The sequence below is a fragment of the Balaenoptera ricei genome, chromosome 7 (genome assembly GCF_028023285.1).
Source record: "Balaenoptera ricei isolate mBalRic1 chromosome 7, mBalRic1.hap2, whole genome shotgun sequence".
Taxonomy (NCBI): domain Eukaryota; kingdom Metazoa; phylum Chordata; class Mammalia; order Artiodactyla; family Balaenopteridae; genus Balaenoptera; species Balaenoptera ricei.
In genome coordinates, this window is record NC_082645.1 from 49154927 (window position 1) to 49178690 (window position 23764).

At 35.5% G+C, this 23764-nt stretch overlaps 2 protein-coding genes across 16 annotated transcripts in view; one reads left to right on the top strand and one right to left on the bottom strand.

Annotated features, from left to right (window-relative positions):
* BAZ2B (bromodomain adjacent to zinc finger domain 2B) overlaps positions 1-23764 on the bottom strand; it is a 379971-nt gene that overhangs the window by 278860 nt on the left and 77347 nt on the right. For all 15 annotated transcript variants that reach the window (XM_059927946.1, XM_059927937.1, XM_059927948.1 and 12 more), the window contains exon 2: positions 10959-11322. The gene's annotated coding sequence lies outside the window, so the exon portion shown is untranslated. The remainder of the gene's footprint in view (positions 1-10958; positions 11323-23764) is intronic.
* On the top strand, positions 22236-23692 carry LOC132368430 (small ribosomal subunit protein eS6-like). Its single transcript, XM_059927095.1, has 2 exons — positions 22236-22250; positions 22931-23692. The coding sequence occupies exons 1-2, from the start codon at positions 22236-22238 to the stop codon at positions 23690-23692; spliced, it is 777 nt and encodes a 258-aa protein (XP_059783078.1).

Genomic DNA, 23764 nt, shown 5'->3' on the forward strand with positions numbered 1-23764 from the left:
TGCCACAACTAGAGAAAGCCCTCGCACAGAAACGAAGACCCAACACAGCCATAAATAAAATAAATAAATTTAAAAAAATAATACTTAAAAAAAAAAAAAAAAAGAATCCGCCTGTCAATGCAGGGAACACGGGTTCAACCCCTGGTCCAGGAAGATCCCACATGCCGCAGAGCAACTAAGCCCCAGCACCACAACTACTGAAGCCCGCGCGCCTAGAGCCGGTGCTCCACAAGAGAAGCCACCTCAATGAAAAGCCTGCACACCGCAACTGAAGAGTAGCCCCTGCTCACCACTAGAGAAAGCCTGCGCACAGCAATGAAGACCCAATGTAGCCAAAAATTAATTAATTAATTTAAAAAAGAAATTGTTTTTCCTTTCCTACCCCAAACTTTTTTCCTGACATAAATAATTGAATTTCTAATATAAAAATCACAAAAGATGAGACTTTCTGTACATCCTTTCTATGTAAATTATTAACTCCTTGAGCATATTATGGACGATGCATTTTATTTCTGGGCACCTTGAATTGTTTCTAGTTATTAAAAAATAGATGCTGACCTGATTCTTGTTCTCAATTTAACTAACAATTTATTTAACTAATCAATGCTGCCTAACACAGAACTATTAGCATATCACAACAGTACTAAACATGAGGAACTAGTAAGTGATTGTTTCCATGGGTGGCTACAGTATTATTTTTTGCTCACTTCTGAAGCGCTAAGATTACAAATACAGAAAAAAACATTCATTTTTACCCAGGCCCATGTACTTAATTTAGTTGTATCTCTGGACTTCAGCTGCAACATATCAGATGCTCCCTCCTAAGAATAAAATATTTGCAATAAATTGCAAAAAATGACCTATTTCACAAACGGTGTTTCACATTAAAATGAAAACGGTCAAATTCAAGGTACTATGTCACAGAACAACACTTCATTTAAAACAAAAACAGGGAAATTCTGGTCACATTCTATTTAGCTCTTCCCCTCCTCACCCCAGCATGCCTTGCTCCTACCTAGTACAAAAGCATTTACATATTCTTTAAACCAATTCTTCTCTTTTATGAGTTTTGGCAAGTACATCTCTTTCTGGAGAGGGAAGGGGAAAGAGCTTTTACCTAACTGGCCAAAGTTATTACATGTTCTCTTCCTGGACAAACGATCTTACTGTTTACACAGCCCTTCCCTAACCCGTCAACTTCCTACTTCAAAATCCCAAGGTATGATTATAGATAAGAGTTATTTTCTCAACAACTGCTAAAAATATTAATAAGAACGCACAGGAATTTAATGCTAAGGTACTTGGACCAGAATGAAGAAAATCTTGATACTTTCCAAGAGGACTCAATTACGTAACAGTGCTACACTCCTCTTGACCCCTTTTAAAAGCCTTCTTTGAAACTGTCTCTTCTTTTTGTCGTTGTTACTGCCTACCCTCAACAACATTTCCTTTAGCTCTGCAGTACCCTTCTTTTAAAATAGATGTGACCCACAATCTGTGTTACTGTTGCCTTGCAGACCCTATTTCTTTCATTATGCTACACTAATAACCCATAAAAGGAGAAATACATTATCCTGTGACTTACAGGCCGCTCCCTAATTTTTTCAGATGCACAAGAGAGGCTTTGCTCCTTCTTACATAACCGTAATGGTTTTTTTGTTAACGATGACCCTTTTCCCAAGGAAGTCCAGAAGCTATGTTTCAACAACCATGTCATCGTGGAAACCAGAAAAGATAATAAGTATGGCTTCTCTCTAAACTCAGACACTAGATAGCCTATTTCCACTCATTTTCACATTTCATTTACTCAAAACTCATCATCATCAAGATAAGAAATGATTACATAAAAGTTTTAAGGTTTTCTTCTAACACATCCCTTCAAGTAAATGTTCATCACAATATTGCAAATAAGGAAAATGAATAAACTTCATTATCTTAGTACAGCAACAGTGAAGTATGGAAAAGTCTAATCACCGAAAATTATGACACTTTCTTGTACATTTGAGTTTGAATTTTTTTTAATCATTCCTTTTCATATTTTCTATTCTTCGTGGAATTTCTATTATAAGTGAAATTCAGTACTGAGGTAATTTAAAGTAAGGGCTTATACATTTGGTTGCTTTTTGTCCTTATGGATATTCCCATTATTGACAGTGCAGCCAGTATGTCAGTCTGTCTTCAGTCATCCAAAGGAACTAAAAGAAGTAAAAGTGTTTGAGTCAGAGACATCAAACCCCCTTGGAAAGCTAGCTCGTCATCATCAAATCTAAAAAAAGGGAAACAGAGGTGATGTCCTCTTTGCTCAATGTTCTTAGTAGGTATGACCGTGCATTAGGTTTCAAGAAAAAACATTTATAGAAGCATAGGAATATAATGAGGGAGAAGAAAGTGGTTCTGGTTAATCTTACATTAAGCACAATATTTGAATAACTCTGACCAGAAAGGGCAGTTTTGTCAGTTATAACCTGGCTTCCACAAACAACAGTCCTATCATTGAAACGGATGATTTGAAACTGATCAACCCACCTTCTCCAGAGAAAGCCAAGCAGCAGACTTTGAAAGCAATGGAGGAAAAGCAGGACCCCATAACATTTTCTATTCCTTCTGGGGTGACCCCAAAAAGGCTGCACAACTACTCCAGATGCCCAGTAGATCTAGCCTGAATTAATTTGTTCTAGAGGGGGCTCAGGCTGTCCTATTTTAGTTGCATTCTTTCTTCTAGATCTCTGAATATTCAGTTTATTCATTCTTCTTGGTCTAATTCAAAGCTGCCTAAACCAAAGAGCCTTTTCTAATGATTCTGAACGAAAGTCATCTCTCGCCTACTCTGAGCTTTCACAAACTTTATTCCACGAGTATGCTTGAAGACAGCATTCAGTACAAACTTGATGAATGAAGGTAGCTGCCCTCCTTTTCCCCTATTACTAGTACTAGAACAATAAAAGTGTATCAAATACCTGTGATTCTCCTGTAGTTGTGGTTATTGAGTCAATTCAGTTTTCAAGTACTGGCTAAATTTTCTACTGTTTTGTTGGGTTACTAATATTTTAAAAATTGAATCCATTACACCTCACCTTTCTTTTTATCTAAATATAATTATCTGTTATTATAATGAGAACCAGAAAAGGTAGACAAATAAAATCCTAAACCTTCATTTTGGTGAAAATCTAAGGACTTCTCTCCATCTGATCTACCAAGAAGTGGGGGAGGAAGCGAAACTAGACTCATTTGAAATTTACTTCCTTTTATTTCCTCAGCTTATTCTGTGTTAAGATGCTAAAGAGCAGGGAAACAACTGAAAGGCCAATAGTCAAAAGGGATAGAAAAAAAGGGCATAGAATAATTCACAAAATGACTAATGCAACCTCCAATAATGGCAAATTAACTATATATATATATATATATATATATATATATATATATATAAAGTTATTGCAAAACTAAAACATTGTCCTTTAATAACCTTTGAATTTATTACTTAGAAAAAAGTACAGCCTACTATCAGCTAGATTAAATTTGGCCATATATTCTGTGATATTACCAACATATCCAGCCATTTGTGAAGCCAAGAAACAGTAAAATGCACTCTTAGGACTGGTACTCAACCTTGAAGTGCTGAAAGCTACTTCATCATCTAGTGTAGGGACAAACACATGCATGCACATGTGAACCTAACGCTATGCTGTGTGGAAAGCTTGATATCATCACCACACCACTGTAAATCACTCAGGCATCCACTTACTTCAACATACACAAATCAAGGCAGAGCTCCCTGTGATTCCTACCAGAATATCTGAAATCACATTTAACATTTTCTCCTCCTACTCTTCTCACTTGGGATAAGTGATTTTCTTTTCAATGTGAAACCTTGGGATGTAGTGGTTTCCTCCTCTCTTTTCAGTCACTACTAGGCAGCACAACATGCAGGAAACTATTATAGCTGGACTAGCTTACACATGTCATTTCAATACTGTAACCGTATAGCTGTGCTTTATATTCCAGAAGTGACCCAAAAAGCAGAAGAGACTCCTCATTAGACTCCTTCTAAAAATTCTGAGTAGCTTTATAGTTTTAGGATTAGCATTATTCTAATCCAATTGTAATGTCTTGTTGATTTTTCTTTCTATCTTGCCTTACACCACTCAAAATTAAAAGTACTGTCATTTTACTACATATTAGATGAAACTGTTTTACATGCTAATTAATCACAATTTATTGTTTGTGTTGTTTCTTAAAACTATACCCAACTAGTAAAATATAATTGACAATATTTTCATGTCAAAGATAATTTGGTTATTCATCTATGGACAAAATCATAAAACATATTTTCCAAAAATTACAATGGTTGTACAATCTAGGTCGGTTTGTTCTGGGCCAAGAGGAGACATATGATGAGTAATACATTATTGACCTTTTACATTTGGTTCCTTCAAAGCTTCTTCATTTTATACAGCATTTAGTTTAAATATTTAAAATTGAAGCTGTTCTATGTTGCAAACACAGCTAAAATGAAGAGCTTCTGTAGCAGCAGTGACCAGATTTTAAATGCAGGTAGATCAATAAAAAAAAAAAAAAAAAAAAAATCCACCAAGCACAGGCTCCATGTGTGAGTGGAATGGTTTATAATAGCTTGCAAATGACTATGTGCTTGCTGTAACCAGCTGTTCTTAAATTATGAATATGCAACCAATTCATGTTAAAGCCAAATCCCAGCACTATTTCTACAGAGAAATCCCAGTAGTTTTGCTTGTTCTACATGTTAGCTCTGTTAAGGATACAAATAGCAGTAAGCTTCCGAACAAATAGGACCAAACTATTGGCATTTCATGCACTGGGTCCATTATCACAGCAGGGGATGTCAATCATTGGTACATTCCTATAACAGCTCAGGCAATATAACAATGATCTCGTAGGAAAAAAAATCAAAATCTCTGCAGCATACTCAAAGTCCTTCTGACAACCTAATGCTTTCTTACTTCGGCCAATCAGATTGTCAGACCTGACCTACTAGAAGACTTGCATCAAGCTTGAAACATTTAAAAACATCAATCATAAAAACAAAGACAGGACACTGAATTATACAGTATTAACCTCCAGGGTTTGCATACAAAGACCTTAGATTTATTTATGTCCCAGCGAGTTAAGAGCTTCAGGACACCGTTCTTTACACCAAACTGACTGCCAATTTGATGAACCTCTCTGCCCTCAGCAGGAGTGCACCGTCTTTGATTAATGAGTGCATGCTTGTGGAAAAGTGTTAAGAGCAGAAAACAGAGGAAAAACACACAATTATGTCTACACATAGCTGAAGTACAATAATTACCTGCAAACAAAATGCTCCTTTTTCCTTACATACACAGGCACACGTGTGAATACATAAAGTTAGTAAAGGTTCTGATCTATGTATTACCTTCATTATTACTGTTATCTCTAACATTTAATTTTTATTTGAAAGGCATTAAAAAACCAAAGTACAAGCCAAATGTCATAAATTATAAAAACAATTTTTCAAAGCATTAATTTATTTTTAAAAACAAATTAAAAACACCTTATCTTACATAGTAAATTCTAAATATGTGGGATAAAAACTGTACTTACTTTCACCTCATATTCTTATAAGAGCTATTCATTTAAAAAGCTCAATGTTTAACTTAAAATATCAGGTCTCTTAGATATTTTACAGCTCAAACTATGTTATGACTTGCCACAAATCACAAAGCATTCAAAACACATTTAAAAGTCATGTAAATTCGTTTAAGCTCCATAAGTAATTGTAAATTAATCAAATATATTTTTTGCTCATAATTCCAAAGTTAGTAGAGTCAACAGAAAAACTTATGAATGAAAGTTTAAACTTTTTATGACTCTTCTGTTTAGAACTGCTTTCCTTTAAGAAACCCAATGTGGAAAAACTCCTACTTAAATTATGGGATGCTTATTTGCACTACAATTAAAATTACATCATCTCTAAAAATGAGTTAAGCATTGAGATTCCTTTAAAAAAAGCTTACATTTAATATACAACTCAATTTACCATTTAGTTTATATGAATATCTGACATGACACAAATATTTTATGAGTAAATATATTTCTCAAAAATTGAATCATAGGCTAAGGTAACAGAATAATTTTAAGAAACTGCATGGTGATTATATTAAAAGGTTATATAAAAGCATTATTACCCAAATATAAATTTTACCTTTAGTCTCAGTAATGTATGATCTATTTAAAAGAAAAGCATGTTCAGAAAACTTATTTCAGGAAATCATAATTCTGAAATCACTCAGCAGTGTATTATAAGTGTTTAAATTTGTTTATATTGTATAAGAAGTCCTTTTAATGGGATTTACCTCAGCAAATTACCTATTCTAATTATCAATTTCACATTTTAAGAATTTCTTTTAAAAGCAAACTTTTAAGTATGTTATAAATGTCAAGCTCTTTGAAAAATTGTTAGTGTACTTAAAGATTTTAAAATTAAAAATCAATAAATATTACAACTAGAAAATATCTCTTAACATAGTGATAAGCTACATTTTATCCTTAAACTTATCACTCTTAAGTTTTTTTACACAAATTTTTTAAATGTGTTTTTTTCTGTTGAGATTATCACTCTTCATTCTCCTTCTTTCCTATCTCCTCTCCCACCAAAAAAAAAAAAAAAAGCAAGTAATTAGAAAAAGTAGAAAACACTTCGCCACCAATGGTGATCTGACACCATTTTAGTACCACAGTATGACAGTTGAAACTACCGATAAAAGTTACTAGTACAATAAAAATATAATTTCAAATTTTAAAATCATTTAATGACTACTAGTCAATTATTTAATGATATTTTACCTCCTTATAAGGAAAAGTAAACCCCAAATTGCCCTTTTCCTCAATAATTCTTTTCTCCTCTGATTATCTTCTGCAACAAAAGTTTAAAGAAATGTTTATTCAAACAAGTCAACATTTATTAAATAAGGCACAGTATTTTTAAAACCTTATGATATAAAATATTTAATTAAATACAAGCAAAAACTTCTTAAAATACCTCGCTAGGTAACTGAACTAATCCCTCAGAATATCAAGTTTATTAAAAATCATTAAACCTTGATGATGTAATTTCATCTAGGGGTCAAAATCCCCACATTACTTTGTGCTAAATCATACCTTCTTTTGGTGGTTCTAGCTAGGACTAGGTCAAAAACCCAAAAACTACAACTTAAAAGCTTTCTTTGAGAAATCTTTAAACCTAAAAGTAATCAAGTTCTAATGCATACTTTCACTAATTCAAGGAGATAAGACAAAAAACTGAACTTTCATGCAACTGTGATATCCTACATCTTGTATAGTAACACAAAAGTAGCAACAAAGACATTAACAATTGCAGTTGAGCTGGGAGTGACTGTTCTGTTTCAATTCAATGACACCACTAATGGCTTCTTAGCAGCTCCATGAAATCAACCAGCTGTCAAGTTGATGCATCAGAAGGAACAGTTATGCACTCCCTTAAGAAAAAGCAACACATCAGGATGTTTGGCAAAACATCTGCTCCTTTACACTGCAGTTCTATAATAAACATGCAAACAAAGAAATGGGAGAAAGGGCAACAGAATTAAAATTCCAAGGTTTCCATTACAGTCTCATATGCATTTTAAATAAATGGCTTATAAAAATAAAAACAAATTTCTGCCAAATTGAATACTTTTATTTTAAATCTTTTGAAAATGCAAAATGTAATTACTCAGATTCTTCTAGAAAGGCAAAACCTACACACAAATCTTTCCATTTTTAAAACTGAGAGTAAACTATAGTTACCAAGTAAAACCTTATTATTGTTATGCACAAAATCAAAAATTAATACTAAAATATATCCTTCTTTCATTTAATATGTATTTAGTAACTTATGCCAACAGTATTCTATTAAATGCATTTCCAAGACTGAAGAGTCTAAAAATATTTTTCAGTAGTTTGAAAGAGTAAATGCTGCTACACAGTTCAGCCCTAGTTTAACATATAATAACAGTAAATATACTATTCTCTGTATTTCAAAATATATATCTACTCCTACTTCTCTCCAAACCATTATATGAGTACAACAATATTAAGTTCTTACAAATAACTTCCTGTTTTAAAGCATACAATTTGATTTTCTAAAAAAAAGAAAAACTCTTGTCATCACAGGCTTAAAATAATTTTATATTCAACCATTCATTTCAAACATTTGTAAAATCTTACTTTTTTCTATCTGAAACTTACAAGCACCTCAGTGTGTCTAAGTTATTGATTATGCAGCACAGTGACAATATGTACAGTGTTTACAATAGGTGTGAGACATCAAATGTACTTAACTACCATTTTCTTAAACTGCTTATCCTCTGTTGCTTGCCATTTATAATCTGCCAAATCTTCTAGTCCTTTGTTGCATGTATAATTTAGAACCATCTGTTCTATGTGCTTTTAACTATTTAAACATTTTTCATCTACCTACAACTCTCATAAATGGCAGGCTCAATTCAGTCAAGCTTTCTATATAGCGTTTTACATAAAGCAAATTCCTAAATAAATAGCATAGCAGATAACACCAAATAAGACTGCTACAGAGATAAAAGCATACCACATACAACATAAGTTTTTATGTGTTAGACAAACCTTTTCAATGTACTCAGAAATGTTTCTATTAGCTTTTTTTGAGTTAACTGTAGTCAATGTTTTTCCCCAACCCAGAAGACAAAGAGAATGCAAATTAAATAGACAGTTTCATGTCCTTGTTAGAAGAGAAGTAAATATGCTGACTGAAAATGACTACAGGAGACAGAATTCCACTTTCCCATTCAATTTACAGTGCCTCTTATTTATATACCAGTCAGTGTATCATTAAGTTTGATCATGTGACCAACCGAACTTTAGTTAGGTGAAAAACTATTTTAGACAAGCAAATTAAAACACCAGTTTTTATTGTTTATCTTTTCATAATGGTTGACAAAGGGCATATAACTTGAGATTATAAAATATATTTTAAAATCAATTCTGCCTTTTAAATACTAACTACATTTTCACCAATAGTTTTACTTAATACTGCTACTAAATTTTTAAAGTATCCAGTATCTCCAGGTATTTTCAATAGTTGTATCTTTTCAAATGTAAAGGCATATGTAAAAAATATAAGTTAATTACAAAAGGGGATCTAAGTCATCTAAAATAAGTATACGTAAATATTAACCAAGCTGATTAAAGACAAATCCACAGAAGAGAGTCGAGTAAATAAGAAAGGAAACATGCTAATTAAAAATAACATTCAAATCCTTTAAAGTATAAGAAACATGCAGACAAAAGCTAAGTGAATACCAAAGGACACTATAAAAGTTTCCACCATTTTTTTGCACATAATTTTCCACCTGTTACCAAAACATAAAATGTGCAGGAACTGAGGGCTCACTTTGAGAGAACACAAAAATAAGCAGCACAGCTTATCGTCAGCCTGTTAAGTTACATGGTCCTTTACATGGTCGCTTAAAACAGGAAAAAAATTAAGCGAACAATTTACTCCCGGGAAAATTTCTCCATAAAGTTTACATGACGTCACTGGACCCCCTGAACATTCCCTAAACTTTAAGTCTTACCCAGACACACTTTTCGACTTTCTAAGGCTTCTTTCCATTCCTTAAAAAATAAGAAAAAAAAAGAGGGACTTGGGAATAAAAATTGCCCAAGATGGCGAAACGCTTGTTGTTTAGAGGGCAGAGGGAAAAAATGGAGGATATTGTAATATACACAAAGGGATAAATTTCAACAACTCGGCCAAGGACTGCAGCTGCTTCTCTCTTTATAAGGAAGCAACACACAAAAGATAAATACAGAGGGAGAGAAAAGAAGGGAAAATCTCCCAAACAGCAGGGCCAGCTCTGACTCTCCGAACACTTCCTTCCTTTCCCAAGTCCCAATTCTAGGGTTCGTGAAACTACTTTAAGAGGAGAGGAGCCGCGAAAGGGAAGGGGGAGGGGGAGCAACAAGAAGACTAGAAGACCGAAGAAGAGTTGAGAGCAGGGGGCAGCTCCCGGGGAAGAACTGCTGGGAGACAGACATTACTGTCGGAAAAGCTATGCTCCTCTAATCCTCCGCGTACTGAAACAGACCTTCCCAGGTATCCAGATCTTTTCCCAGTCCCACCTGCCCGCCCCCCCCGCCCCACCAGCTCACTTTCTGTAAACTCCTGAGCTCCCAGCTACTACGGGAGAGAGAGCAAAAGAGGCCCGAATCGGGGGTGGGGTGGCAGGCGCAGCTAAGCAGTCCTACAGGGAAGAGGGGGCGGAGGCAAAAAAGGGCAGCAGTAGGCGGACGGGGGTTGGGGGGGGGTATCTTGAAACTACCCCGGCGGGGATGGGGGGAGCAGCGGCTATTCCCGGGTAGGAACGGCGATCGCAACATTGCCAGAGGTTATTTTTTTTGAGAAGCCAAACTGTTGGCGGCGACCTGAGCACTGGAAGCCGAAGGGAGGAAGGACACGCGAAGCCCCGGCGGCCGAGCAGGGCGGCCGGCACAAAGGAGGCGGACTCGCCACAGCAGCGTCTGCCCGCGCCGGCGGAGGCACGGCCCGCGGCCCTGCTAGACCGAAGTCCCGCACCGGCAGCTAGGAATAAAGTTTACATTCTCCTGAGACCGCACCCCCCTCTCCCACCCAGAACCGCGCATCTCCGCGTCCTCCTCCCCCAAACTGCACTCGGGACCCCGAGCACCACCCCAGCCTTCCAGCCAGCACAACAAAGAGACAGACCGACCGGCGAGGGTAAACAGCCGCGGCAGGGCGAGCAGGGCGGGCAGGGCGGACAGGGCGAGCGCCTCGAGATAAGCAACTCTGGAGTCTAACCCGCTCTCTGGAGCGTAGTTTCTCCTTTTCGGTTTCAACCGGCTTTACAATATTTGGAATTTTCATCTTCACCCGCACCCCTCACACCCGAGGATTTTAAACTCACCTTTACTTTCGAACTGAGAGTTGCGGTGGATGGGATTTTTGCCTTCCCCAGATGGTTGAAGGTTACGATTTTTGTTTTTGGAAACCCCACCACCTCCTTATTTCTATTATTATTTTTGCAAGAAAAGTATAAAGAGAGTTGGAGTGGAGGTGAGATTTGTGATCGGGAAAGCCCTGGACGCCCTCCTTCTCCGTCTTCCGCCTCTCTCTCTCTGATTAGTTCCTATCCAGCAGCAGATTGAAGCAGGAGATGATTCTTCTCAAGGTTTGTTCAGCAGCTTCACTTCTAGGCGAAGGCTTCATGAACCAAGTGACGTCAACCAACGAGGCTTCTCTCTCTCTCCTCTCTCTAACAATGAAAGTTGCTGTTAACAAGGGAAAAAAGAGAATTGTTTATACCATTTCAGTTCCAATAATAAATGACCTATCAGCTCCTAAAGTAGCCAGGGGAGGGAGGGGGTTGCTTCTTCCTCCCAAGAATCCTGTAGCTTTGAGTTTGCAGCGATCCTTGTCCCAGGAAAAAGTTAAGGAACTCAAATGTTTTGTTTTGCTTTTAAAAGTAGAGAAGACAGAAAATAGGATTGAAAACGTAATTTAAAAATAAAAAGTACACTGGCGAATAGGGAGCATATATTAACCATTTCTACCTAAACTTTTTTGTCTGTAAACTCAGAATTTGGTTAAAGTCTAAAAGCCAACTAATATAATATGCCAAAAATTCGTGGATGTTTGGAACTCAAAATAAAATAAAAAGCTGGACGCAAAATGGTCCCGGGGTAAAACGCTACTGCCCTGACACCGGCAAGTTAAGCTGCTGTAATGTTTATGGATTGAGTTAAAATTTAAATAAAACGTTAAATAGTAAATCATTTTAAAGTTATAAGTTAGAACTGTAAAAGGTAACCTCAATAGTTTCTCCCCCCAGCTTCTGAGAGGGAAAAAAGAAAGGGGGGGAGGATAGCTAATTGTACGAATTAGAACACTTAAAAAATCAAGTTAAAACTGGGTAGCCCATTGCTCCATCTTTAAATTACACACAAGGTATGCTATTTGTGTATCCCCAGAATTTCTTCCAACTTCCTATTTTTTACCCTTCCATTTTCTCCCACCAATTTCAGCCTCCTGAAACCAAAAAGTTAAAGGTGAAGTAAACCCAATTCCCTCCTGCGGCACACCACCCTGTAGCTTCCTAAAAATGATTTTTTAAAAAGGGCCTTAACCTTGGTAACGCATTACCCAAGAAGATAAATAATTAAACATTTTTTTCATTGAGGTAGTGTTTTTCCCCTGGAACACATTAAAGTCTCAAAAGTTCATATAATTAAAACTTGCATAATTTAATTTTCAGGATAAAGAGCAAGTGAAAGGCAAGCTATAGAAAATTAATTTGACCATATATGTATATTTTGTACATGCATATGTGGATAAATGTATCTTAAAAGATGCTATTGTTTTATGTTTCCTCTTCAGCCACTGGCTGTGATTTTAATTGTGCTGGAGGATCTTCATTAGTATTAACACATGGGGAGATTTCACAAAGCTGCTTCATTAAGAAAAAAAAAAAAGCTTGGCAGACTAGGTCTTTCTGCATGCACTGAGAATGTCAGCCTTACCTCGGTCATTTGTAACATAATAAGTGCAAGTACAATGATTGCAATGCAGGAGTGCTGGGGGGAAGGGCAGAAATACTGCCTGTCTAATAGGGATATCTGAAAGGAAGGCTGCTCATTATATAGTAAAATGTATGCTAAAAATTAGTGAAGATGATGTCTCAGGAGACTGATGCTAAATAAATTAATGTGCTGATATGTTTTTAATTATTATTTTTGTAGTAGTTTATTTCATTCTCAGGATTCACATTGAGCAGCAAAGCTGTGCTAGCACTTATTGATTTTTTTTCCCTGCCACATTCCCGGAATACAGATTTTAATCATTTCACTACACCACACTCAGTAATTTCATTAAAAACTGGAACCTTCCATCCCCAGAAAAGCATTTAATTTCAATGACATACAATTTCAGTCTTAGCAGAAAACTGTCTCTACAGTAAAAGCTGGCCTAAGGTTCAAATGCATAATTTAATCCTGAGTTTTCCATGCTCTGCATTCCTTTGAAGCTATAATTTGAGTAACTACCTAATAACTGTAATAAGGATAATAATTTCCTTATAATATATTATTAACTCATATTTAATTAACTCAGAGGCCAAGCTCTGTACATGTATGACTGGTCAACAGTTCCACAATATCAAAATTTACTAATAATGTTATAGAAGAAAAATACAGACTACAAGTGTGGAAAGCCAGCATTTACATATTACCTTAGCAAAGTAACATATAAAAAAGTTCATGCATTTTATAGAATAGTGGTCATTACTCAAAACAGTATTTTAAAATATTTGGAAGTAAACAAGACAATTCACTGATATTTCTATATGTAAATAAAGTATTTTAATATTAATATTTCAACAATCCATTTCTGACATTTTGCCTAATCACTAGCATTACTGTTGAAAATATTCAATTTTGAAAGGATAAAAAGAAATAGCTAGATTCAAATTGTCTCAATTTTCATAAAGAATTCTCTTAAAACATTTCTCTTGAAATAAAGTTGTGGCAAACTTGAATAACTTAGATGACTAGGATGTATCCTTTACTTAAATACTTTAAACAGTATACTGCAAAGCATAGTTCAATTTTTGGTTCCAATAACATTTTGAAATAGTACTGGGTTTGAAGATGGCACATTGGTTTTCCAAACAATAAGTTTCATAAGAATATGTAATTTACATTGCCTAGTTTTTAGAGAAAAAAACCAGTGGGGGAAACTATTTAACATAAGAAAACTCATTTAGTAATTTAAAGTTTGGATATATGCCTAATCAATAGAAAAAATGGTTCACAGATAATGAAAGTGATTAACTTATAGAAAAATTCACATTAAAAATTCCTATCATTCTCCTGGGAGACTTTAGAACCACAGTTCAAAAAAATTTTTAAAGAGAGTGTGTGTATGTATATATATATAATTTAAAATTGAAGCCACATATAACACAAAGTTGTCTTTTTCCTTGGTTGAATGATGAAGTAACTTAAAACAAAATAAGACTTAGTGTCATCAAAGGTTAGAATAAGGGATAAAACTGGTGATAATGAAGAACTTGATCTTGGTGTCTTTAAAATATATTAAAACTATATTTTTATTATCATCAGGGCTCTTTACATAGTTTGAAAAATATTTTTGCAACATTCTTAAAGGTGAAATACCATTAAATGAAAATCAATAATTAAAATAGTTGACAAATGAAAAACTCACAGATTGATATCTAAAATTCATAAAATGAATTTCTATATTTCAATAAAAAAAGCTTCAATTTTTATATTGAACTATATCTTTAAAATAATTTGTTGTTATTTGGTAATTCAAATATATTAATTATCCAATTTAATCTATACCTTTAAAACTGATTTTTAAAAATAATGATACACTAAAAATTTGAAACTGGATTACTCCAGTATTTGATACCCACTTACTAAGAAGTTGTGCCTAAATTATTTTTTAATATGATTCCTTCCCTTTTTCATGTTATCACATTTGATCATTTCAGAGATGACAACATAATCATAGAGTTGAGGGGGAAAAAAAAAGAGAAAATAATCACAAGTTTTAAAATAATTTGTCTCCCATAGCACTTAGTCTTCTACTTAAGATCATCATCTAAATCAATACCTGATCATGTACAGAACTGTAAAAGAATTTAATGATCAAATAGATCTTTTCCAATATAACATAATTATTTCTGAAATTCTATGTGATACATACCTAAACTAACTACTAATACCAATAATTTAACTAAATTTTAATTCCATAAGCTAATTATTCCACCACTATAGACTAAATTGTTGCACTTTATTCTATAAAGCATCATCTATTTTTAGGACCAAGACAGAACTTCTTAAACAGGCAGATACAAAGATGGACAGGTATTTAGTTTACTACTGTAGGTATTGTACATGGACCTTCAAAGAGTAAGGAATTGCCATGGATAGAGAACAAAGTCTAGGCTGACTACAAACTACAAAAAGCCAAACGAAGGAGAGATCTTAATAGTAGAACAAGCTGGCCACTGTCATGTCTTGTTTCTGTTTCAATCAGTACAGACTAATGAAGCTTTATTTGTTTTCATTCACTGAACAAACATTTGAGTGCTTGCTGTATGCTGTGCACTCTGCTAGAGGCTGGAAAAACATGAAAAGCTCACATTCTGGTTGATGTTGAAAGTGTGAAATTCCTGGGAGATTAAAGACTCACAAAAATCACATCATAAAGATACAAATAATAAAGTTTTGTGAGAATACAGAGGATGGGGCAACTAATTCTGACTGAGAGTCTATAAAAAGCTTTATCAAAGAAATGCCATTTGAACTGCATCTCAAATACTGAGAGCTTACCAGGCGAGGAAGGCAGGAGCAGATTCTAAGTGAAAGAAACCATAAATTTAAATGCAAAGAGCTACTAGGTGTGATGTCCATCCACTAGTGAGAAATTCATTGTAACAGGAATATTCAGTGTGAGGTGTGGAATAACAGGAACTAAGGAGGAAAAGGAGGCTAGGACCTGAGAGTGAACGGCCTTATGTACCATGGTTGAATTTATCCTGAGAACCAACAAAGGTCAGCAAAGAAGTGACATGATCAACCTTATTTTTAGGGAAAAATAACTGTGTAGGCAGTGCAGATGATAGGCTGTAGTATGAAGAGATTGCTTAACAGCCCATGAGAAAAGGGGTAAGAGACAGTGGTATTGGAGGTTTAAAGCCAGACATTTTTGAGGTAAAATGTGGATTTTGTGACCAACTGAAGACAGAGAGAGTTAAAGGAAAGGAAGGACTAAAGGAAAACTAGAGAGGTTTCTGGCTTAGGGAACTGGGTAAATGCTGCAGTCATTTAGTAAGGTCCAGAATACATAAGGTAAAACAAATCATAAGGTAGTCTGGAATTAGACCTTGAATTTGTGCTTTATAAGTTTTTTGTTGTTTTTTTCTGCCACGCTGCGCAGCATATGGGATCTTAGTTCCCTGACCAGGGATCGAATCCGCACCCTCTGCATTGGAAGCGCAGAGTCTTAACCATTGGATCGCCAGGGAAGTCCCCATAGGTCATTTTTAAATGGGATTATTAAAATCAACTGGACAGCTTTTTCAAAATATACATACCCAGGCCCAATATCTAGAGATTCACTAGGTCTGGGTGGGGGCCTAGTATTTATTTCCTTTTTTTAAAAAAAACTCTGATGGTGCTTCTAATAAACACTGCTGATTAAGAATGCTGTTATGTGACTTCCCTGGTGGTTCAGTGGTTAAGATTCCACCCTTCCACTACAGGGGGCATGGGTTTGATCCCTGGTCGGGGAACTAAAATCCTGCATGCCGTGCCACAAGGCACACACCACCACCACCAACCCCCCCCCCAAAAAAAAAAAAAAGAACGCTGTTATAAGCACAAGTTGGTTATAAAATTCATTTGGAATAAAAAAAACAAGAAAAGCCCAGAAAACTCTGAAAAAGAGCATTGGGAGTAGGGGGAGGGTATAATAGCAGATATTAAAATATGCTATAAAGGCTTAATAATTTAACAGTGGCATTGGCACATGAAATAAAAAGACCAATAAACACAATAGAAAGTTGAGAAATTACCCAAGTGCATATGGAAATTTAACTTAGACAAAAGCTGTATCTCAAAGCAGTAAGGAAGAGATGGACGTTTTCATAAGTGACGTTGGGATAACTGGGTAGTCATAAGGAAAATGACGAATTTGGATCTGTTCCAAGAATAAATTTCCAAAAGATCAGATATTTAAATATAAAAATTTGAACCACACAAGTACTAGGAGAAATTATGGGTCAATTCCTCTATAGTTGGAGAGTAGGGAAAACGTTCCTAACAATGGTCAAAACTAGATGTAGTAAAGTGAAATAGTGGGAAATCTCAATATGTAAAAATAAAAAGCTTTTGTATTGTGAAAAAGAAAAAAATATTGCAAGTGAAGTATAAAGACAAATGAGAAACTGTGAAAAAAATCTGTAACATATCAGAGATAATTTAATAACCCTACATATAAAGAGTATCTAAAAATGAATAAAACACCAACACCCTGAGAGAAAAATGGCAAGAGATATGAACAGACATTTCACAGGAAAAGAAATGCAAATGCCCCTTAAATAGAAACATTCTCAACCTTGTTCATAAGAGAAATGCAAATTAAGAATCACTGAGATACTATGTCTCGCCCAACAAATTGGCAAAAATCCAAAAGTTTCACAACACAGCCTGTTAGTGAGGCAGTTGTGGGGAAAAGGAACACTCTCAAATATTCTTTGTTAGAGTGAAAAATAGAAAAACTCCAACGAGAGAGAATTTTACGGTATCTAGCAAAGTTACATATGCATTTATTTTGTGTCTAGCAAATCCCACTTCCAAGAATCTGACCAAAACTGAAAAAATACAAAATAAGTATATAAGAAAATATACATTGAAGCACTATTTCTTATAGCAAAAGTCTGCATGAAAATTAATAGAGAAACCTCACTAAAATGGAGTCTGAAGGCCAAAAGAGGGAGCCCATGTACCAGTCAAGGTCCATACAGATCCCAATAGGAAAAGACATACCATGCATCTCCAGCTGGAAGTGACACTGTTTTACTTACTACAAATGCCAGCAGAAGGAAGAAAGATCTCTTCCTTGCCTGGCAACAGCTCAGCCAATGAAACTGTCACAACTCAGCCAATTAAGAGCCATTATACTTTGAATTCCCAGTTTCCTCCAATGGACTTTTTGTTTATCAACATCTTTCCCAACTTCCCCTTCTCCTCTATAAAAGTTTTCTTTCCTTTGCTTTATTGGACTTGCATGTGGTTCACATAGTTGCATGTCACGAATTGCAATTCTTTGCTGCTCCCAAATAAACCCATTTTGCTGGTAAAATAACTGGCCGTTTATTGTTTTAGGTTAACATCTGGAAATAACACAAATGTCCATCATAGGGAAATGGCTGAATTAATTACGGTACACACAGCGAAGTACTATGCAATTTTTAAAAAGGAATAAAGAATATATGGAATATAAAGTATTTCACTGTCAGCTCCAGTATTTTGTTAAGTAAAAAAAATCAAAGTAGAGAAAAGCATCTATGGCATGCTACCATTCATCTGTATATGTATTTCACTTTTTAAATAAAATGAAAAGTCAAAACCTTAAAACACGTGGTTACCTGTAGAAAGGAAAGGAGCAGGGTAGTAAAGATAGAATAGTAGGAAGGTTTCTCATAAAAATGTGATTTTGGAAACATAAAATAATTTTCATAAATATAAAACAAAAATACATTAAATTTTAAAAGCAATCCCATCTAAATGAAACAAATGAACTTAATTGTATATGGAGTTGGTGGCATAACCATACAGAGAAGAATATCCTAAGTGACTTTAAACACAGTAATTTTTTAAAATCACATACAAACACAATAATTTAACAGTATTTTCCTCATAGGATTTAAACTAAGAAAATGAACTTTAAAGAAGCAACAAAATAGGAACTTAATTTGTTATCATTAGCCATAGTTTTGTGGTATTATTGGTGGTGTTATTGTAATATTATTGTATGCATGGTCTGAGAAAAAGCAAATGGATAATTAAGTTGGTGTTTTTGATGTGGGACAAAAAAGAAACAGATGTAAAATCAATGAGTTACATAAAAATTCTGTGATCATGAATTTGAACTGGATGTATTAGAATGAACTCATCACATATTTTATATTTAAAAATATATATTTCTTAGTTCTGCCCACTGTAAATGCCTAAAAACAGGGACTACTTCAGTAGCAACAAGCACATACTTATGTTTCCAATTAGGGACACTAAACATCATTTGCCCCTGAAACAAATTCCTTGAAGCAAAGGTTGATTCTAGGTTTGGGATAGGTAATGGCCAAGATAGCCTAAAATACCCTATCATACCTTTAGGCATGAAAACTATCAAAGATTATTGGGGTCATATAAAAAGGACTTGAGAGTAAATTTGAGGAACCCAACTTGAATTGGCTCCCACTCGCCAAAGATGAGACAATTTGAACTTGTTAAGAATAACTACAATAGATTGAAACATAACAAATATATCTTAAGACATGAGTTCATAATGATACTTAAAAAACACATTGTTCACCTTTGAAGAATGCTAGGGAACCAACTCATTACTTTGAAAACTGGTAAATAAAGGAAACAAATTAAGACTTTATTCAACATTTCATATCAAATGTACCTTAGGAAACCTAGTTTGAAATTGTGTTTGTATGTATACATATATATGTATGAATGAAGGTCTGTATATGTATTATATGTATATATGTATGTATATGTACATACGTATATATACATATATATATATCTCTTAAAATTTGAACGTAAGATTTTTTTTTAAAATGAAATGTTATTGGCCTGCACTAACAGTTTTTATGATCAAATGTACAATTTACCTGTGAGTTTCAAGGCAGATAAAACAAAGAGGGAACAGGATACTATTCTGGTCTGGTAAATAAGAAAGTAACCAATTCAATAAGACAAACTTAAAACATTGGAGTAAAATATCAAAGTTTTGATGTAATCTTATAGCCAATGCATAGACATCATTTGTATGGTCTTTCTTATAGCAATCCTCCATAAAAGCCAAGGGCATAATGATGAATATGTTAAGTCGATTGCATTAAATCAATTAACAAATCAGTCACATAAGGCTGTGTAGATTATGCATGGGACCACTCCAGGGGCAGCAGTGTGATGAATCCAACTCATACAAGCACATACTGTCAAAAATTAAATCTTTAGGAATTCTGCAAGCTACTAGTTAAACACAGCCATTACCAAAAATAAATATTTTCAAACTTATATTAAAAACAAATAAATACAACTCGTCACTTCTTATTTTATTATGCTTTACTATTATCGATGCCCTTGAGGTTATTTATGTCCATTGTAGCATGCAGAAAAAGCTATACAGTAGTGTGCAACTGCCCATCTCTTCCCAACTCTATTACCAGTGATATCACATTGGTAGCTTGAAACAGACCACAGTGGGAATGTTTACAACCTAGAAATTGGCAAATGCTACAAATCAGGGTGTAAGCTTAATGTTTTATTGATAGTCTAGACCAGGGGTCCCCAAGCCCTGGGCCACAGACTGGTATCAGTCCATGGCCCATTGGGAACCGGGCTGCACAGCAGGAGGTGAGCAGTGGGCAAGCGAGCAAATCTTCATCTGTCTTTACAGCCGCTCCCCATCCCTTGCATTACTGCCTGAGCTCCACCTCCTGTCAGATCAGCGTTGGCATTACATTCTCATAGGATCGCGAACCCTACTGTGAACTGTGCATGTGAGGCATCTAGGCTGCGCACTCCTTATGAGAATCTAATGCCTGATGATCTGAGGTGGAGCTGAGGCAGTGATGCTAGCGCTGGGGAGCGGCTGCAAATACAGATTATCATTAGCAGAGAGGTTTGACTGCACAGAGACCATAATAAATCAATTGCTTGCAGACTCATATCAAAACCCTATCAGCGAGTGGCAAGTGAAAACAAGCTCAGGGCTCCCACTGATTCTGCATTATGGTGAGTAATATAATTATTTCATTATATATTACAATGTAATAATAATAGAAATAAACTGCACAATAAATGTAATGCACTTGAATCATCCTGAAACCATCCCCACCTGCCCCCAGTCCGTGGAAAAATTATCTTCCATGAAACTGGTCCCTGGTGCCAAAAAGGTTGGGGACCGCTGGTCTAGACTTAAGAAAGTAATAGAAAAAAATATTAATCAAATTAAATTTAAAGTGTTACGCTGAAATAATCTTCTAATACTATTTTTAAACTATTAATGAGTTAGCGAGAAGTCACATCATTGATGAAAAAGTAAAGTTTAATTTTCATCTTACTCTTTTACTTAGACAAAAATATCAATGACCATTTATGTTAGCACTACATTCTTCAACAATTGCACACCTATAGGTTGGCTACAGACAACAGGGCTATAGAAACAAGAGTTTGGTAAAAATCAACCAAAGCATTCTGTAAGAATCAATCGCCTATATGGATTTTACAATATAGTATTGTATATGTTATTATTTGTAAATTGTAATTATTTCTATTCCCAGAAAGATTTACTAGCACACCTCTTTTGGGGAGGGCCACAATCACTAGCCCTTGAGGAGTGCACAGTCCAACTGAGAAATGTAAATACTCCAAAATATCTGATACAATGTGTTAAATACTCTAATAGAGGTATTCAAAGTGAAATGAGTACACATTAGAAGTGGTTATTTTTTCTGGGTGGAGATGGCGGAAGAAGAATGCATATCCTAATTTGTGAAACAGCCCATCTCATAGTAATAAAGGCTTCTTTGCATTACAGTTTGTCCTAATGTATTATTTTCAGCACTAAACTCTGTAATAATTTAGCCCTGAAAGACAATTTTAGGCTTTTCAAGCTTCTGATACATGCTGCCATTGGGGCAAGCCATCTGAAATCACAGAAATGGTCTTTTTTTAGGGTCATGAAGAAATTTTTTTTTTTTTGGCCGAGTAGCTTGCAGGATCTTAGTTCCCTGACCAGGGATTGAACCTGGACCCCAGCAGTGAAAGTGCTAAGTCCTAACCACTGGACTGCCAGGGAATTCCCATGAAAAAAAATTTTTATCTCATATCTGATTTCAAAAATTCATATGACTACCTTCCCTCTTGACAGCCAACCTGTTTCAAGCTGGAAAACAAGAGTTTTCTATTCACTGCTCATTTTTTTTCCACAGCATTTTGAAGAATATATACTCAAGGACCAAAATTCAATCATAGGCACAATCCTCATGATTTCCTTTAAAAACTGAATCAAGATCAAAGTCCATATTGTTTACAGACAATTGTGCTCTGGCAATAATGCACTATGAGAAATAATATTCAAGTGTCAACTCTTTAACTAGTGTAGAGATGTTGTTCCTGTTCTCTGCTTGTACTCTGTCAATACTGAATCCAACAAACCTTTTCCAGAAAACTTTTTGGCTCAAAAAATAACCACAAGCCAAATTTTAAAAATTTCTTCCCCTTTAAGCATGGATTTTCAGTGATTAAAAAGAAAAACAAACAAGAAGCTGTCAAGCACTTTTCCCTCATAAATAGTAAAACGTCCATGTATGCTCTTTACATAGGTTTCATCCAACTGTAAAATATCTATTAGCATGCACATGTTAAGAGTAGGTAACTATGCTTTCTTATTACATCATTGATATTATAGTGTCTAAAAGTATCACATTAAAGGAATTCTGCCAATAGTTGATCCTGAGTGCTTGCCAGACATAATATTTATTATTTTGCTGCTGGTTTAATAAACTTGGCAACTGTATGGTTTTATATCTACTTTTGCTCTGAGAAGTGCAACACTGAATTAATAATTCCTTAGCTTTAGTGTCTTTTCCACCTTTAGAGACAAAAATACTGGAAAGTGTTAATTTGTGCTTATTCTGGGAAGCTTTTACTGTTTTACCAGAATAGTTTACCAAAAAAAAGTCATCATGTTTTGTTTAAAACAGAGTCAATGGCTTTAAAATATCCCAGCCCAGGGAATTCCCTGGTGGTCCAGGGGTTAGGATCCGTACTTCCACTGCAGGGGGCACGGGTTCATCCCTGGTTGGGGAACTAAGATCCCGCTTGCTACACGGCTGGCCAAAAAAACAATATATACATTAAAATTACATTTTATTACTTCTCTCTCTCCCCCCACATATCTATAACCTTTCTCTTTCCCATTCTTGACTGAAGAGAGGCAATTGGAGAGAGTGAGAGAAAAATTATCCTCTGAGAGGCAAATCAAATGATAGAAATCACCTGGAAATAAGATAATATAAGTTGAGCTCTTTTTCTTGGCGCCTCGGAGGCGGTCGGCCGCTTCAGAATAAGGCTGAACATCTCTTTCCCGGCCACTGGCTGCCGGAAACTCATTGAAGTGGACGATGAACGAAAACTTCGTACCTTTTATGAGAAGCATATGGCTACAGAAGTTGCTGCTGACGCTCTGCGTGAAGAATGGAAGGGTTATGTGGTCCGAATCAGTGGTGGGAACGACAAACAGGGTTTCCCCATGAAGCAGGGTGTCTTGACCCATGGCCGAGTCTGCCTGCTACTGAGTAAGGGGCATTCCTGTTACAGACCAAGGAGGACTGGAGAAAGAAAGCGCAAATCTGTGCGGGGTTGCATTGTGGGTGCCAAATTGAGCGTTCTCAATTTGGTCATCGTAAAAAAAGGGGAGAAGGATATTCCTGGACTCGCTAAAACTACTGTGCCTCGTCGCCTGGGGCCCAAAAGAGCTAGCAGAATCCACAAGCTTTTCAAACTCTCTAAAGAAGATGATGTCTGCCAGTATGTTGTGAAAAAGCCCCTAAACAAAGAAGGTAAGAAACCTAGGACCAAAGCACCCAAGATGCAGCGTCTTGTTACTCCACGTGTTCTGCAACACAAACGTCGGCGTATTGCTCTGAAGAAACAGCGTACTAAGAAAAATAAGGAAGAGGCTGCAGAATATGCTAAGCCTTTGGCCAAGAGAATGAAGGAGGCCAAAGAAAAACACCAGGAAGAGATTGCGAAGAAATGGAGGCTGTCCTCTCTGAGAGCTTCTACTTCTGAGTCCAGTCAAAAATGAGATGTTCTAAGAGTAACAAATAAATAAGATCAGACATCAAAATAAAAAGATAATATAAGTTAAATCTTTAAA